Source organism: Stegostoma tigrinum, chromosome 31 (genome assembly GCF_030684315.1).
Source record: "Stegostoma tigrinum isolate sSteTig4 chromosome 31, sSteTig4.hap1, whole genome shotgun sequence".
Lineage (NCBI taxonomy): Eukaryota > Metazoa > Chordata > Chondrichthyes > Orectolobiformes > Stegostomatidae > Stegostoma > Stegostoma tigrinum.
The window spans coordinates 11,710,270-11,728,334 of NC_081384.1; the positions used below are offsets into that span (position 1 = coordinate 11,710,270).

Genomic DNA, 18,065 nt, shown 5'->3' on the forward strand with positions numbered 1-18,065 from the left:
TCTGCTGACACCAACCATCAGATGGGAAGTCCAACTGTGTTTGCTCACCTCCAATTATTGCATGTGCAATATCACGCCGATTTCTTTAAAAAAAAATTAAGGAAATTATCTTTCCCCCCTCTTGACCAATGCATATTTCACTATTTTGTTTTTCAATTCAATGCTGGTTTCTATCATGAGATTCTCAGATTTTGCAGCTACTTTGCTTGCTCCTGGGAGTCAGTGAAATGGAGCCTTCTCTGAAGGTCAGACTTCCCACCTGCTACACATGGATGCACAGGTGAAGGACCATACTGTACCATTGGTGGTCTACAAATCCTGGTCTTTACTCCCAACCCGCACGTCCTTTCCACTGCACAGTTCTTTGCTAGTGGCTCCTGTATACACACAAGCAGAGTGATGGCCCCATGCTTTCTATCAAATGCACCGAACAGGCCCTGATCACACACTGATGTTATCTGAGCACATTAACATTACAGGCGTCACAGCAACTAATCTCATAGGGTGGGTGGCGACGTCACCTGCACACGTAGGGGCTCCAGTGGTCACTTTTTTATGCAATGAGAGTCGATACTCAAAAAAGCACTTCTGCAGCCTGATTTCCTTTCAACGATTTGTACCTGGCTATGTCTGGAATGCCTGGGAGGGTAGTTAAGGGAGCTAATGTCTCATAATAGTCTTTTAAAAAAAACTTGGATGAGCACTTGAAATTTCATAACAAAGGCTAATGGGCCAAGTGCTGGAAAGTGGGATGAATGTAGATTTAGAAGAGCTTTCTTGTTGGTGTTGGTGTTGAAGTCAATGGGCTGCAGAAATTCTTCTGCACTATTTGATTCCACGATTACCTACAGGCTACTCTGGGCACCAGAGTACGCTTTGAAGCACTATCACGATTGGCTACCTTGTGAAATACAAGATTCTGAAAGGTTGATAATGAGGACAGAGGCCATTCAGCCTCTCTTGACTGCTGTTGCACAAGGGAAGCTGGTAACAATAAGAGAAGTGACTACATCACTAGCAATGACATCCGGTCACGTGATGGGCAGTGTGTGAAAACCTTAAGGCATGTGGCAGGGATCCTAGAAAGACTTGTGGAATGGTACGTAAAAGGTTCTGATTACAAAGGCCTACTCCATATGCACCCCAAAGCAGACTCAACAGCTGGGAAATCTGGGAGGTTGTGTGCTCTCCAAGATAAGGAGAGACATGTTTTGGAATTCTCCACTCCAGAATGTTTACAGATCTTTTGTGAGAAAGAAGAATAAGGAGACTTTGGATGTTGGGTGGTGCAGCCGATCATACACCTCCAGTAGTACGCTGGGAGTGGATCCACGTCGAGGTCGCCGCACCTTCTCTGGCACCTTGCAAGTACCACAATGGAGAACAAGGTCCAGATCACCAGAGGTAGACAGATTCCAGAGGCCAACCACTCTGCCTCTACTCATCCCTCCACGTATAGCTATTACACAGGCAGACCAAGAGGAAGCCAGGTAAGAGTGAGATCCATGCAGTTGTAATGAGTGTATGACAACAAGTAGGAGAAGCTCATGACAGCCAAATGGGAATGGCAAAATCTATCATTCAGGCCTTGTTTCCCATAGCGACTAAAGCACATACTTCAAAATAGCACCGGGTAATCAGATGGCTCTATTCTGCACTGAGAGTCCGAGTATTTTGATAGCTGCTCCAGAGTCCTGTCAGTTTCCTAAAAGTGTCCTGGTTTTCACCTTTTTCCTTCTTGTCAAATCTAGGCCTGGCTGAAGAAAATCTAAACAGGTAGATGAGAGTAAACCGGTTGATGTGTATATGGATTTCAGCAAGGCGTTCGATAAGGTTCCCCACAGTAGGCTGTTGTACAAAATGCGGAGGAATGGGATTGTGGGAGATATAGCAGTTTGGATCAGAAATTGGCTTGCTGAAAGAAGACAGAGGGTGATAGTTGATGGGAAATGTTCAACCTGGAGACCAGTTACTAGTGGTGTACTGCAAGGGTCGGTGTTGGGTCCACTGCTGTTTGTCATTTTTATAAATGACCTGGATGAGGGCGTAGAAGGATGGGTTAGTAAATTTGCAGATGACACTAAGGTCGGTGGAGTTGTGGATAGTGACGAAGGATGCTGTAGGTTGCAGAGAGACATAGATAAGCTGCAGAGCTGGGCTGAGAGGTGGCAAATGGAGTTTAATGCAGACAAGTGTGAGGTGGTGCACTTTGGTAGGAGTAACCGGAATGCAAAGTACAGGGCTAATGGTAAGATTCTTAGTAGTGTAGATGAGCAGAGAGATCTCGGTGTCCATGTACACAGATCCTTGAAAGTTGCCACCCAGGTTGACAGGGCTGTTAAGAAGGCATAGAGTGTTTTAGCTTTTATTAATAGAGGGATCGAGTTCCGGAACCAAGAGGTTATGGTGAAGCTGTACAAAATTCTGGTGCGGCCGCACTTGGAGTATTGTGTACAGTTCTGGTCACTGCATTATAAGAAGGATGTGGAAGCTTTGGAAAGGGTGCAGAGGAGATTTACTAGGATGTTGCCTGGTATGGAGGGAAGGTCTTACGAGGAAAGGCTGAGGGACTTGAGGCTGTTTTCATTAGAGAGAAGAAGGTTGAGAGGTGACTTAATTGAGACATCTAAAATAATCAGAGGGTTAGATAGGGTGGATAGGGAGAGCCTTTTTCCTAGGATGGTGACAGCGAGCACGAGGGGGCATAGCTTTAAATTGAGGGGTGAAAGATATAGGACAGATGTCAGAGGTAGTTTCTTTACTCAGAGAGTAGTAAGGGTATTGAACGCTTTGCCTGCAACGGTAGTGGATTCGCCAACTTTAGGTACATTTAAGTCATCATTGGATAAGCATATGGACGTACATGGAATAGTGTAGGTTAGATGGGCTTGAGATCGGTATGACAGGTCAGCACAACATCGAGGGCCGAAGGGCCTGTACTGTGCTGTAATGTTCTATGTTCTATGTTCTATTGAGTATGTTTGAGGCCAAGGCTGAGGACGAGTGTGGCAGGCAGAAAGGTGGACTAAAGAACTATAACGGGCAACAATCATGGCACAGCAGGCTCAATTTCTTGCGTTATTGAAATCAGTGAATTACCAAGAACAGCAAAAGTCTGCACAAGTCCCTAAGTCCATTGCAACAGGGGCCAGATTCTTGCCCATTTTTGATGTTAATTTTCCACACTGATTCAAGAGTTTTCTCCATTCAGTTTAGGTTCAGAAAAACAGGTGGATAAGCTGATCTCCATTTCGTACCTGCACACATCCAAGGCTTTGCGAGCATCGCCAGATACAGATGAAACCTTACGAGCACAGAACTGAATGGCAGCCGCGTCCAAAACCTTTTCCCCAGAAACCTGTATTTTTATTTTAAGGGGAAAAAAACGACAGTTGAGTGTGAAGCGCTGAGTGCTGTACTGGTACAGTGATTATCATGGAGCTCAGTGCTTACAGTGAATTGCACCAAGTGACGTCTCAGCAAGAGATCTGCATGGTTACGTGCTCCGATATTTAAAGTAATTGGGCAAAGTTGACAAGATAAAGGTATCCAACTCCCCCACCCCCAAAACAGTGCTTGTACCTGATTCAGTCTGTCCTGCAGAATAGCGACAAGCTGCTCCCTGGTGTAAGGCGGGAAGTTCAGGAGCTGAGGTTTACATTTGGGCCGGGCTTGAAGTCGGGGCAGGATCCGATCAGTCAGATCCAGTGCGTTTGCAATTCCTGGGGGTAGAATTCACAACAACAGTCAACTCAGCTCCAATGGACTTTGCTCATTTGCCTGTTCTGTTCAATTCCACAGGAGTCCAATCATTAGAGTCAAATCGAAACATGGCAACTGCATTTACACATCAGAACAATTTGGTTCCATATTGACCTTTCCCAACTGGGCCTGCAGCAGCTGACGATAAAAGGACCATCCAACCAAAAAAAAATGAACTGATCTTCCTCCAGGTGTAGCCAGACCTACTGAGCATTAACAAGACGTGTTTCAATTTCAAAATTCCAGCATCAAGAGCATTTCATTTTTGTAGCGAACATGCTGAATTCAGTTCAGGCATCCTGCACACAGTCACAAAACCAACTTCACCACACAGTTTTATTACTTCCAGCAACTTGGTCAAGAATAATCGCTAGGAACACATTGCTCATTCTAGTATTCAGAGTGTTTAGAAGTTGATTTTATAGCAGGTGGTGAAGCAGGAAACCAAATGTGCATCCTACGTAATGTAAAGGTGATGGCCTGGTGGTATCATCACTGGGCTGTTAAACCAGAAACAGATAAAGGTTCTGCGGACCCAAGTTCAAATCCCGCTGTGGCAGACGATGGAATGTGAATTCAATAAATTTTAAAAAAAAATTCAGACTCTAATGCTGACCATGAATTCATTGCTGATTGTCAGAAAAACCCTGCTAGTTCACTAATGCCCTTTAGGGAAGGAAACTTACGTGGTCTGGCCTACATGTGACTCCAGGCTTAAAAGCAATGTGGATGACTCCGGGCAATTAGGGATAGGCAATAAATGCTGCCTAGTCAGCAACACCCACATTCCGTTAATGAATAAAAGGAAAAAAATAAAATATTCGAATTAGAAGGAGTAGGTCATTATTCCTCAAGCTGGCTCTACCATTCAGTAAGATTAACGCTGATTGTATTCTTCCACAATTCAGCCTATGCCTGATAACCTTTCATCCCATTGCACAAGAATATTTCTACCACTGCGTTAAAAAGGACAGCATGTCTCACTATGTAAACACCCTCTGATTTGAACGGTATGGTCTGCCCCTAGTGCACACAAAACAAAAAACATTTCATTATACTTCGGTATATTTGACAACAATAAATCAAATCAAAGGACTTTGCTTCCAACACTTTTTCAGAAAGAAAGAAAGAGTTCCAAAGACCAACAACTCTTCAGTATGAAAACAAATTTCTCATCTGTCTTAAATGAAGTAGCTCTTTCTATTCTTAAAAATAGCGATCCCTAGTTCCAGATTCACCTGTTAGAGGGAACATGCTTTCTACATTTATCCTGTCAAGACCTCTTAGGGTCTTGTATGTTTCAATCAAGTTGTCTCTTACTCTTGTAAGCTGCAGTAGACAAGACCTGTCTGACATTCCCTCAAGACAACCTGCCCATTCCAGCACCTTTAAAGGTATTGCAGTGACAAAATTTTTGCCAACTACCCTAGCATCTCCTTGCATAGTTCAGTATCATTTGACAATGCTCCAATGAAGCATTCCAAGAATTTTTTAGACTGTATTGGTGCCTCATCAGGACACAGCTCCCTGCAAATCCTAAAACACAAAACAGAAATTGCTGGAAAAGCTCAGCAGGTCTGACAGCATCTGTGGAGAGAAATCAGAGTTAACGTTTGGGTCCAGTGACCCCTCTTCAGAGCTGCACATTTTGCCAGCCAAGAACAGCACTTTTCAGAACTTGATATAAAGTAAGCAGAAAACACAAACATCTAGCAGCCAATCACTTTAGTGCAAAAATCTACAATTTGAGAAGACTGGTGACTATTTACTTCCTTCCTTAAATATAAAACTTCTGGTTTTGTTTAAACCCCCAGACTAAAATCAACCTTTAAATCATGCACTGCCTATTACAGACAGAGCAAATCCTACTGTTTGAACCAGAAATCAGCTAGATAACTTTTTTGACAGATCTTACCAATGAGTAGAAGCCTCGAGTTGATGAGACATGGCCATTCAAACAAGGTGTAGAGGACATCCTGAGCCTTGCTGTCCAGCTGATCCATCTCATCCAGCACCAAAAGGCTGTGAATAAATCACAGTTTCCTTAGAATCCGTAGCTGATATCAAAGCGTTTCATTAGTTCCACAAGGAGGCACACACTAAAAGCCACTCGTGTTTTTCCTGACACCTGTTCCATGCTTGTCTAATGCTACTCAAATGAAAAAAAAAGTGGACAGTAAACATCACATTTGAGGTCAGTGAATTAAAAGGTTTAAAATGGTCTGTTCTCAGAAATTCACTTACCACTTAGAACAAAGACAAGTCAGGTCAATCACCTTCAGTCTGTGCCAGTGTTCATTATCACACATGAGCCTTCTGCCATCCTATTAAGCGTCTCCTTCCATCCCATTCGCCCTCATGCATTTATCCAGCTGCCCCTTATATGCAACTGTCTTATTTGCTTCACCTATGCCTTGTGATAGCATGCCTCAATCTAAAAGTTGCTCCTGAATTCCCTATTGAACTTATTATTTTTAGTCACTATTAAATATCAATGCCTGTGCAAACACTGAGCCTTTGATAGGGTACACTGATTATTTGCTCCTTATAATTGCAAGAGTTAAATCACAAGTTTAAATCAACTTGTCCTCATTAAACTTTCGTTATTCTTTGATACGATGTGAGTAATGTGCAAAGCCCACATTTGTTACCTCCCCCCACCCCCCAAAATTGTCTAGAGAGCAATTAGTGGTCACTACATTCCTGTAGGTGTGGAGTCACATGTTGGCCAGACCAGACAAGGACAACAGACAAGGCAGACTCAGGAAAGATATGCCCGATTGTTTGGGAAAGAGGAGGAGGAGTCCAAAAACAGGGGTCACAGTCTAACGATATGGGGTAAACTATTTAGCTCCGAGAGGAGAGAAATTTCTTCACCCAGAGTGGAGACCCTGTGGAATTTGCTACCACAGACACCATTAAGGCTGAAACACAGTATTATTTCAGGAAGGAGTTGGATCATAGCACTTGGGGCTATAGGGATCAAAGGGGAGGGGGAAAGGCAGGAACAGGTAATTGGATTGGACGATTAGTCATTATCATAACTAACAATGGGGCAGGTTTGAAGGGCCAAAAGGCCAATTCTTGTTCCTATTTTCTATATTTGCATTTTCTTGTGCAAAAAGGAGTTGATCAGATACCAGGAAGGATTTGAATCCTTGTCACCTGAGCGTTAGCCTGAACCTTTGTATTACCTCAACGCTGTCTTCTTTTGACTATTAAGACTACAGATTTCATACTTCCCAGCATTACACCTTGGTAAGACTGTGTAGATGGTCGTTTGGTCCATTTTGTCAATGTGGGTTCTGAAGAGCAACCAATTAATCCCATTATCTTTCAGCAGGTCCAGTTGCTTTTTGAAAGTTAACAATGAACATGTTTCCTCTCAAACAGTACATTCCAGATTATATCAGAGATAATAGGAATTGCAGATGCTGGAGAATCCAAAATAACAAGGTGTGAAACTGGATGAACACAGCAGGCCAAGCAGCATCTTAGGAGCATAAAAGCTGACGTTTCAGGCATAGACCTTTCATCAGAAATGGGGGAGGGGAAGAGGGTTCTGAAATAAATAGGGAGAGAGGGGGAGACTGATCAAAGATGGATAGAGGAGAAGACAGGTGGAGAGGAGACAGACAAGTTAGAGAGGTGGGGATGGAGTCAGTAAAGGTGAGTGTAGGTAGGGAGGAGATAGGTCAGTCCAGGGGAGTGGGATGAGGTTAGTAGGTAGGAAATGGGGGTGTGGCTTGAGGTGAGAGGAGAGGAAGAGCAGGTTAGGGAGGCAGGGATGAACTGGGCTGGTTTTGGGATGCAGTGGGGGAGGGGAGATTTTGAAGCTTGTGAAGTCCACATTGATACAATGGGGCTTCAGTGTTCCCAAGTGGAACAGGAGTTGCTGTTCCTGCAACCTTTGGGTGGCATCATTGTGGCACTGGAGGAAGCCCAGGATGGACATGTCATCTGAGGAATGGGAAGGGGAGTTGAAATGGTTTGCAACCAGGAGGTGCAGTTGTTTACTGCGAACTGAGTGGAGGTGTTCTACAAAGCGGTCCCCAAGCCTCCAGTTGGTTTCCCCGATGTAGAGGAGGGTACAGGGGATGCAGTATACCACATTAGCCAATGTGCAAAGTCTTCTTGGGGCCTGGGATGGGAGTGAAGGAGGTGGTGCAGGTGCAGCCCTTCCTCCAAGTTATAACCCAATGCGTAAAAAAATTCTCGGGCTAACATTAAAACAGGGCTCTGTGATTACCAACTCTACAGCTGGTGGGAACAGTTTCCCCCTCCCTCTGTTCAAAAACGTTAAATAAAACATCCAGCTCAATCTTCTACATATAGAAATTGAAGTTGCTGTTCTCTCACAAAATAGAAAATTTCGTAAGAAACTTACACCATTGGGCCTTTGCTGGTAAGCTTTCTTTCCAGTTTCTTTGGAAAATCTTTTTTGGCACATTTGAGTTTTCCTTTTCCAATTAGTTTGTCCGCAATGGAGCAAAAAATGGCCTGCGAGCTCCTCAGTGACATACAGTTAATGGAAATGATGACTGCATCTCGGAGTTTCTCCTGCAATGCAAGTTCAAAACAAGATCACTGACAAGTACATAACAGAATCTCTTCCCTTCCTAGATAATACAATGTGAGGCTGGATGAGCACAGCAGGCCCAGCAGCATTTCAGGAGCACAAAAGCTGACGTTTTGGGCCTAGACCCTTCAGAGAGGGGGATGGGGTGAGGGTTCTGGAATAAATAGGGAGAGAGGGGGAGGCGGACCGAAGGTGGAGAGAAAAAAAAGACAGGTGGAGAGGAGAGTATAGGTGGGGAGGTAGGAAGGGGATAGGTCAGTCCAGGGAAGACGGACAGGTCAAGGAGGCGGGATGAGGTTAGTAGGTAGGAAAAAGAGGTGGGAGGAAGGGATGGTTGAGAGGAAGAACAGGTTAGAGAGGCAGAGACAGGCTGGGCTGGTTTTGGGATGCAGTGGGTGGAGGGGAAGAGCTGGGCTGGTTGTGTGGTGCAATGGGGGGAGGGGAGATTTTGAAACTGGTTAAGTCCACATTGATACCATTGGGCTGCAGGGTTCCCAAGCGGAATATGAGTTGCTGTTCCTGCAACCTTCGGGTGGCATCATTGTGGCACTGCAGGAGGCCCATGATGGACATGTCATCTAAAGAATGGGAGGGGGAGTGGAAATGGTTTGCGACTGGGAGGTGCAGTTGCTTATTGCAAACCGAGCGGAGGTGTTCTGCAAAGCGGTCCCCAAGCCTCCGCTTGGTTTCCCTAATGTAAAGGCAGCCACACCGGGTACAATGGATGCAGTATACCACATTGGCAGATGTGCAGGTGACCCTCTGCTTAATATGGAAAGTCATCTTGGGGCCTGGGATACGGGTGAGGGAGGAGGTGTGGAGCCAAGTGTAGCATTTCCTGCTGTTGCAGGGGTCTTCCCTTCCTCCCCTGTTGAGAAAAATGGTAAGCAAAATATTTAATCAAGGGATGGGTCAAGGAGTTAACCAGAATCTTGGGTCATAAATACAGGGGTACCTGTAACAAACTCAGTGGGAAATTTCAGAGAAACTTCTATAGCTCCCACAAAATAAAAGACAAAACGTGTGACAAAAAGGGAGAAGCTAAGATTAAAGATGGATTGAAGGGAAGTTATGCAAACACAAGGGAAAGAAAATAGAAAAGCTGTGCAAATAGATTTAAGTGAAGGGTCATAGGAAGCCAATGTGGCACAGATCTGTTCGGCTGAATGGCCTGCTGCTGTTCTGTAAATACCATACTGTTTACAAGACATCACAATTCATCCACACTCATACAATTTTGTCCCTCCATATCGGTATATATTATCTTTGAACAGGGTCTGGCACGATGCTGAAGCAAGGGAACAGGTGATTATGTTAAATCAGGGATAATTGTGTAGCATATGTCTATGTGTATGTATGGATAAAGTTTCAGTGTTGTTAGATGTGTGATCTGTGAAATGGAAATAAAATTGACTCAATAGTATCTGAGTCGACTTGGTCCAAACAACATTTTAAATTCTAGTGGCTAAAGTGTGAACTCTCTAAAAAAAAAATGGAGGGAGGGGCAATTAAGATAATTGATGTTAAGTCAGTCAACTGTTCATTTTTACTCAGCAAAATTAAACTGATTTCCACTCTCAAACACAGCTATCTACTCCACCTACAGTTTCTCACTGGAGGGAACTGCCTTCGTTCAGGTAGTGCCACAACTATCAGGTGTCCTCCCAAGTCACACATTCTGCACAACCTGCAGTGACCAGCGTCCAGTTTTTTCAAATCTGTCATTCTAGAGGATTAGAGATTAGCCCTTGGTAAAACTGCCTCATTAACCCTGATCCACTTCACCAAGATCAGCCAAGGGTGGATGGTAAGCATCTAACTACATGCAAGACTATAAAGATAGCAGAGCAGAAATGGGCCAAATAGCCCAGAGTTTGCTCTGCCATTTGATCGTGGCCGAAACGTTTCTCAACCCCATTCACCTGATTTCTCCCTGTAACCCTTGATCCCCTTACAAATCAAGAACCTCTCCCAATGTTAATTACACTCAACGTCTTGGCACCTACAGCCATGAGTTCTACAGATTCACCCTCTTCTAGTTAGTCAAATTCCTGCTCATCTCAGTTCTAAATGGTCATAACTTCACTCTGAAACTATACCCTCAGTTCCTAATCTCTCCTACAAATGGAGGCATCTCCTTGACATCCACTCTATCAAGGCATTCCAGTATTCTGCAAGTTTCAATCTAATTCCCCTCATTCTTCTAAACTGTGCCAAGTACAGACCCAGAGTCCACAGCCACTCCTGATAATGGCAAGCCCTTCATTGTGGGGTCATTCTTGTAAACTCCTCCAATGCCAGCACATCTTTTCTTAGATTCAGGGCCCAAAACTGTTCACCAAATGGACTCTGACCACAACCTTAGAGTCTCAGCAGTACATCTCGGCCTGTTGTATCCAAGCCCTCTTGAAAAGGAATACTAACATTATATTTGCCTTCCTAACTAAAAACTGAACCTGCATGTTAAGGTTAAGAGAATCCTGAATGAAGACATCCTTGTGCCTCATATGTTCAAAGCACTTCCCATTTATAAAATATTCCACACCTCTGTTCTTCTTACTAAAATGCATAACCTCACCTTTCCCAACACTGTATTCCAGTTGCCACTTTACCCACTCTCCTAGCCCAAGTCCTTCCGCAGCCTCCACACCACCTCATCCGCTTATCTTTGTCTCACCTGCAAACTGAGCAAAGATGCCCTCAGTTCCTTTGTCCAGATCGTTCATGAATAACATGAATAGTTATGGTCACAGCACAAAACCTGGTTCTGGATGTGAGTTTGCTCACTGAGCTGGAAGGTTTGTTTTCAGACGTTTCGTCACCATTCTAGGTAACATCATTTTAGTTGCCTAAAACAGCAGCTAATGAATTTAAAAGACCCTTTACAGACAACAAATAAAACAAACGTCATCTACAAAATACCTTGCAAGAACTGTGACAAACACTACATTGGACAAACTGGCAGAAAGCTAGCCACCTGGATACGTGAACATCAACTAGCCACAAAACGACATGACCCACTATCACTAGTATCCTTACATACAGATGTGGAAGGACACCACTTTGATTGGGACAACACATCCATCCTAGGACAAGCCAAAAGAGACACGCACGAGAATTCCTAGAAGCATGGCATTCCAACCGGAACTCCATCAACAAACACATTGGCTCCAAATCAATCTACCAGCCCCTGAAAAAAAAACAGGAAATGACATCACCAACCCAAGGAAACCTAACCAGATAAATAGAAAGCGGGACATAACACCAGCGCTTCAGAGGCTCACTAATGATGTTACCTAGAATGGTGACGAAACGTCTGAAAACGAACCTTCCAGCTCAGTGAGCAAACTCACATCCAGAACTTCAACCTGAGCTACAAATCTTCTCAAAACTCGCTAACAAAACCTGGTGGAAATCCACTCATCACCAGCTGCCATCCTGAAAAAGACCCCTTTGTCCGCCTTCTGCCAATCCTCTATCTATACCTGTACATCGCCCCTAACACCATGGGCTCGTATCTTATTTGGAAGCCTCCTGTGCAGTATCTCGTCAAAGGCTTTCTGCAAATCCATAGATTACATTCACTGGCTCCCCTCTGTCTAACTTGCTTGTTACCTCCTCAAATATTGCTGACAGATTTGTCAGACACAAGCCCGTGAGGCTCCAAGGAATGCTGCTAAGCAATGACAAAAGGACAACCCTCAGCAGGATATCTGTTCATCTGGAGGGAAGATGCACTCTCCCATGTGGGTAATGAGAACAAGGTACTGGTGTCAGGAACTGAAATAGAGTTAGTCCTCGAGCATTTTTCAGTTTGTGCCTACAGATAGTGTGACAGACGATTCATGGCATTTTTAATCAATTTCCAATTCAAAGACATGAGACACCATGTTGCAAAGATTGGCTTAAGTGGAAGGCCTGGGTCTTTCTGGACTGTTCAATTCAAACAGATTTTACAGTGTACAATAGAGAAATTAAAGGAAGATTGAAGAAGCAATTTGAGTTTTAAAGAAATTTATTTAACTCAGTGCTAACTACATTCTTTCTTTGCTATGCTGCCTGAGCATTTCCAGCACTTCCCTCCTTTGAAAAAAAAAAGGGAGAAATGGTCAGGTTTCAGACTGTAATAAAAGTAGGCAACTGCCGGAATTACTCAGCAGATCCAAGACAGTGAAACAGGTTAACTGGTGGTGAGATGTGCTATGTTAGCACTCCTGCCCCTCAGTGCTAGAGACAGGTTCAATTCCATCAGGAGCTCTGGTTTCCTCCCAAAGATGTGCAGGTTAGGTGTATTAGTCATGGGAAATGGGGCTTATGGAGATACAGTGGGGAACCATATTTGGGTGGGATGCTATCTGGAGGCTCGATGGGCTGGATGGCCTCTTTCATCACTACAGGGTTTCTACGAAATATGTCAGTTGGAAAGAAGAGTCACACCAGACAACAGCTAATCTTGCTTCTCTCTCCACAGATGCTGCCAAGTTTGTAGAGTATTTCCAGCACTTAATCTTTGTATTTCATACTTCCTGGAGCTTCAGTTCTTGGCTTTTACATCAGACTCTAGTACCTTCATATCCTCCATAATTCGTTCCACGCAGGCAGTTTTCCCTGTGCCAGGTGCTCCTGAAATATAAAGGCTCCCTGGCTTCTCCTCACTGATGTGATCTGTTATAAACCGAGAGATAGCTTCAGTCTCACGCTCACGCGCGAGAAGGCGCTCAGGAATGGTTGTGTTCAACACCTGCTTGGTCTGTAGATAACACGCACCTGAAACTGTGGGAATGAACGATTAATTCAAGGAATCTCAAGGTTCTGCATTGAATCACATGAATTGCGTGCACCAGAAAGACAGCTAAAACACCGAGAAGCTCTACATTCTGCACTTCTCCGAGCAGCTCACAAACGCAATTTATTTCACTAACAACATTTGGAAGTAGAAGTGGTTGTGCCCTGCTGATTAACTTTTCAAATGGATAAGTCAGTGAAGTTTGCAAATTTTAACTAAGTTAGTGTAAATGAGAATTATATGATACCAATACTTTGTTGAATTAATTGGCTGCACACTCTGCACATTTAAAGTATCAGAAGAAAACAGGAGGCGGGGAGGGGAATGGAAGGCAATAGGGTAAAAATAAACAACAAGCTTCTTTTATCAGTTTGCACTGCAGCTATCACCGAGAAAGGGAAGCATGTAGTAATTCAGGAAGGCTGCCGTATTCCGACAATGTCCAGGCTCGCCATCAAGAAGTGTCAAACTGGTTTGTACTGCCCAAAACCAGCATGGGACATCTCATACCAGCTTTGGCTTAGTGGTTCACACATGTCCATCCAAATACAAAGATGGGGAGCTGAAGCCCGACTCCAGAGACTTGCACGCCAAGCCAGGCTGACAATCCAGCGCAGTCCTGAGGGAGCACCGCATTGTTGCGGGAACAATTGCCACACTTCAAATGAAACAGGAAAAATCTTACATCACGGTCTAGTCCAGGAATCAAGATCAATTTTACACAAACATACCTTGCTGTTTTAAATGCCTTGCAATGGGAGACAAGAGCGCACAAAGATGGTTTTCGGAACAAGGAGTCTCATCCCCCTTATTGAGGGGGCATCCTGTCCGCTCTGGTGATTTATGGGCTGAGAGTGATCTGTGCCTTCCTGTCGGTTTTAATGGGCTCTCACCAAATTCTAATTTTCGACCTCTGGGGGTTGATAAAGCAAGAGGCTGATTTTCCTTCTTCCGTTTGGTTGGTGAACACTCTAGAGGCTGTGGCACATTACACAGGTTCTCAACACCTACAAAAGTTTAAAAGACAAGTTTTTTCAGAACAACATTTGACTGTAGACAAGGCCCTGCCGCCATGGCTCCCACTTGGACAGACACACGTCTCGACAGAAATCCTGACTGACTACTAGCAAGTCCTTTCCCTTCTTGGAAGCTACATTTTCCATTGTACATAGATGTGGGTGCCACAGGCAGTGCAGAAACCATTTACTAGAATGGTTCCAGGCTTGAGAAACTTCAGGGTTACGAGGATAGATTAAAGCAGGTGGAACTGTTCAACTTGGAGAGAACACAGGCTGAGAGGAGGTCTGACAGAGGCTTTCAAATCATAGTGAGCTGGATGGAACAGAGAGGGAGAAGCTGTTCCCCTCGTAAAAGAGGAAAGAACAAATCACAGGGCACAGACTTAATGCGATGTGCAAACAAAGTCAGGGTGATGTGAGAAATAACATTTCACACAGTGAGTTGTCCAGATATTCCTGGAAACACAGTGGAAGCAGGTTTACTTGAGACATTCAACAGGGTATTGAATAATTATTTGGATAGAAATGATGTGTAGGGATAGTGAGGAAAAGATGGAGGTTGGCTCTAGGTAATAAAGCCGGTGCAATGATGCATAAAGAGGCCATTTGATCCACCATAAAAATTGTGATTCCAGGTACTACTAGATTTGAACAAGTTCCAGCTGCTGCACCCTCTTGCTCCCACTTCATGTGAGAACCCAAAATCTTTAAAAGTCTTTTCTCAAAAGAAAATCTGAAGACATTTGAGCTCAAAACCACCAACTTTTCCTTTACCAAGCTAAGCTGCACAACTCTTGCCTGACTTCAATAGTCACAGAACAAGATTCCACACACAGAAGAAGGGAGATGTTGCTGAACTTATGTAAGACACTGTTAGGCCTCAGCTGAAGTAGTGGGCATCACACTAAAGATATGACTGTAGCGTAGAGAGTGCAGAAGAGATTAACTCGAACTGTTGCAGGATGAGATGTCAATCATGAGGGTAGATTGGATAGGCTGGCATCGATCTCCTTGATGCCGAGAAGGTCAGCAGGCTATCTGAGAGTTTTCAAAATCAAAATGGTGGGGGGGGGGGGGGGGGGTCTGGACATAATAGGGGGAAAACTGTTCCCACTCTTAAAAGGATGAAGATCGAAACAGCAGATTTAAGGTGGTTAGCAAGGGAAACAAACCTTCACACAGAGTGGTCCGAGTCTGGGAAGCATGGCCTAGAAATATGGTGGAAGTAGGTTCAATTCAGGTATTGAAGAGGTTATTAGATGTTTATTTAAGTAGAAACAATGCAGATGGGCCTGGGGAAAAGGCACGAGAGTTGTACTCAGTCATGATGCTCATTGGGAGAGCAGATACAGACACGGTGGGCTGAATGGTCTCACTTTGCGCCTTAACCCTTCTGTAATTCATCTAAATACTCAATCAATCACTTTTGCAATTCTTCCACCCTGAAAAATTGAACATGCTGGATCAGATCTCCTTTACCCAAAGTGGCAGTATCATTGTAGCAACGTGAATTGAGCCAGTAAACCAGAGGTCTATGCTGTATTCTGGCTTGGATAGCCTGCAGCCACCAATCCCCCTTCCTCTCAGTATTTTTAAATCAACCTGTTCAGAGATATTATAATGCACCTCAGGGGCAAGTGAGAATTGAACCCACATCTCCTGGCCCAGTAACTGTGCTGCCACCTCTGTGCCACAGCTCCCTCCCTCCTTTCCCTGTACTGAGTCCAGTGTCCAACTAACCATCAGTGACCCTTGGGGAGTCAAAATAAGAGGCACTTGTCTTCAATACATTACAGCAGCAGCTCCACATCTACCCTGTTGTCAAGTCTCTGAAGACTCATACATTTTAAGCAGGTTACCACTCAATTCTTCTAAATTCCAATGAGTACAAACCCAACTTACTCAACTTCTCCATATCTAACATCATTCTAGCAAACATTCTCTGGATTGCCTCCAATGCCAATATATCTTTCCCTGGACACGGGGACCAAAACCTCTCAGGAACCCATGTGTGGCCTAACAGAGACCTTGACCATTTTTAGCAAGAACCTCCTAATATTGTACCCCATTCCCTTTGAAACAAAAGGTCAATTAACTCTGAAATGGCCTAGCAAACTGGTTCTGTGCATCAAAGCATTACAGGGGGGAAAAAATAATCTCCAGCTGACTCACACAAGGACTGTAGGGGGTTCAGGGCAGCAGCCAATATCACAAGGGCAATTAGGGAAGTACTAAGTACTGATCTTGTCATTGAAGCTCATTAATAAAAAAAACTTACACCTCATCTGATGCTGCAGCCAGCAATGTTAAGATTAACAATTATGGGTTTGCTTTTGAAACGAAATATGGTAACCGTGAAAGTGGATTTGAAGCATTAAGGAGGCTCTCGTGGCCAAGGGATGCATGGATCAGTCAAAAAATCTCTACATTGGGCTTAAAGTTAACAGCACGGACTAACTTTTAGAACAAGACATTCGAGGGTACAATTGCAGGAGCCTTACATAAAGCTAAAAGGAACAATACTTTGTCAAGTGTCAAGCTTCTGGCCTGTACGTCAGGCGAGAGCCTGCCAGCTGCAAAAAGGCACAAGGGCTTTAAAACAAAGAACAAGAACTGATAGTTTCAACCCTTTGAAGGGCAATATTACCGAGACGTTTCCGGGGACTGAGTGGTTGCTTCTGGTCCCTGGGCGGTGATCCTTGCATTTCCTTAGTCACTGCGCGGCACAGGGGAAACTTCTTCTTGGGAAAGTCGATAGTGGTTTGTGTCCCCGTCTTCCACGTAGAAGGCATGCTGGCAAAACTGGGTAACAGCGAAAAAAAAATTATGTACTGAGATAAAAACAGCCAGAACAGGGTTAGAGGTAAATACGAGCGAGGCGAAAGGGAATTACAGCGACACACGCAGAGAGAAAATCCTGTAGTACTTTAGATTGGGTTTAATCTAATACTTGGGCTAAAGTAAAAGAGAGAGAGGAAAAAAGGGTTATTACACCCAAAACTGGCGAGAGCAGACAGGGAAATATTAAACAGAAAATAATTACAAAAGTAAGACAAATTAAACTCGAACAAGATTAGAACAAAATCGACCTTTTAAACAAGGGTTATAGCATTGAAACCAGAGTAAGGAAAAAGGCGGTGGAAATTAAACCCAACAGGAAGCAGAAACCATAGAGAGAGAGAGAATTAAACCCGATACAAGATTGGAGAGAAAGAATGAAATGGAAGTTTACTATTTGAAATTAAAAGAAACCAATGCAGCCAAAGTACGAAGCAAAATTTTCCATGAACTAACCTGTTGGGAACTTCAATCTCCTTCTCCTGGGCTCAGCGACTCGGGACCTGGTCCTTGTTCTGCTCGGAAACGGGCGGCGTGGGTAAAGGCAGATCCCGCTCACTGTAACCCGAATCTATACCTATGTCTCTCAGTCTCTGAATGAAGCTCCCGCAGAAATGGAACTTCACGTTTTGCCGCCAACACTGCGCCTGACCCCGCCCCCATGGAATCTGATTGGCTCGTTCCTTCACGTCGCAACATTTCCCGCTTCTTCCTCCCCGTTACAGCCCAGAATGTCGCAGCCCGTCCCCTTACAGCCCAGAATATTGCAGCCCGCCCCGTTACAGCACAGAATATCGCAGCCCTGCCCTTTACAACACAGAGCATTACAGCCCTGTACAGCTCAGAATCCTTAGAATTTGAGTGTTAATTCCCGTCCTGCAAATGAAGCTCTATTTTACACTAACTTTAAAAAAACACGTTTTGCTTTCAAAAAATTGTGGTTAATGTCCAGGCCAGTGGAACGCATCTTCCATAACAGGGTCAAGGTTAATAAAGAAGAAAAAAATTGAATGCAGAGCAAGGTTTATAGCAAACAAAAGGTAAAAAGGTATTAAGAAAAGAAAGGAGTTACAGGAAACAG

General features: G+C 44.0%; 1 protein-coding gene across 2 annotated transcripts in view; it reads right to left on the reverse strand.

Annotated features, from left to right (window-relative positions):
* The window catches only part of cdc6 (cell division cycle 6 homolog (S. cerevisiae)), a 28,055-nt gene extending 10,450 nt beyond the window's left edge, over positions 1–17,605 (reverse strand). Inside the window, exons 1-8 of one of the 2 annotated variants that reach the window (XM_048560666.2) lie at positions 17,441–17,605; positions 16,794–16,948; positions 13,859–14,134; positions 12,909–13,114; positions 8,150–8,322; positions 5,678–5,784; positions 3,583–3,722; positions 3,258–3,358 (exon numbers count right to left, since the gene is read on the reverse strand). In XM_048560666.2, coding sequence (XP_048416623.1) covers positions 3,258–3,358; positions 3,583–3,722; positions 5,678–5,784; positions 8,150–8,322; positions 12,909–13,114; positions 13,859–14,134; positions 16,794–16,938 — 1,148 coding nt within the window. In that variant the 5' untranslated portion in view covers positions 16,939–16,948; positions 17,441–17,605. The remainder of the gene's footprint in view (positions 1–3,257; positions 3,359–3,582; positions 3,723–5,677; positions 5,785–8,149; positions 8,323–12,908; positions 13,115–13,858; positions 14,135–16,793; positions 16,949–17,440) is intronic. The other variant, XM_059638817.1, reaches the window with a different exon arrangement.
* Between the last annotated feature and the right edge of the window lie 460 nt (positions 17,606–18,065).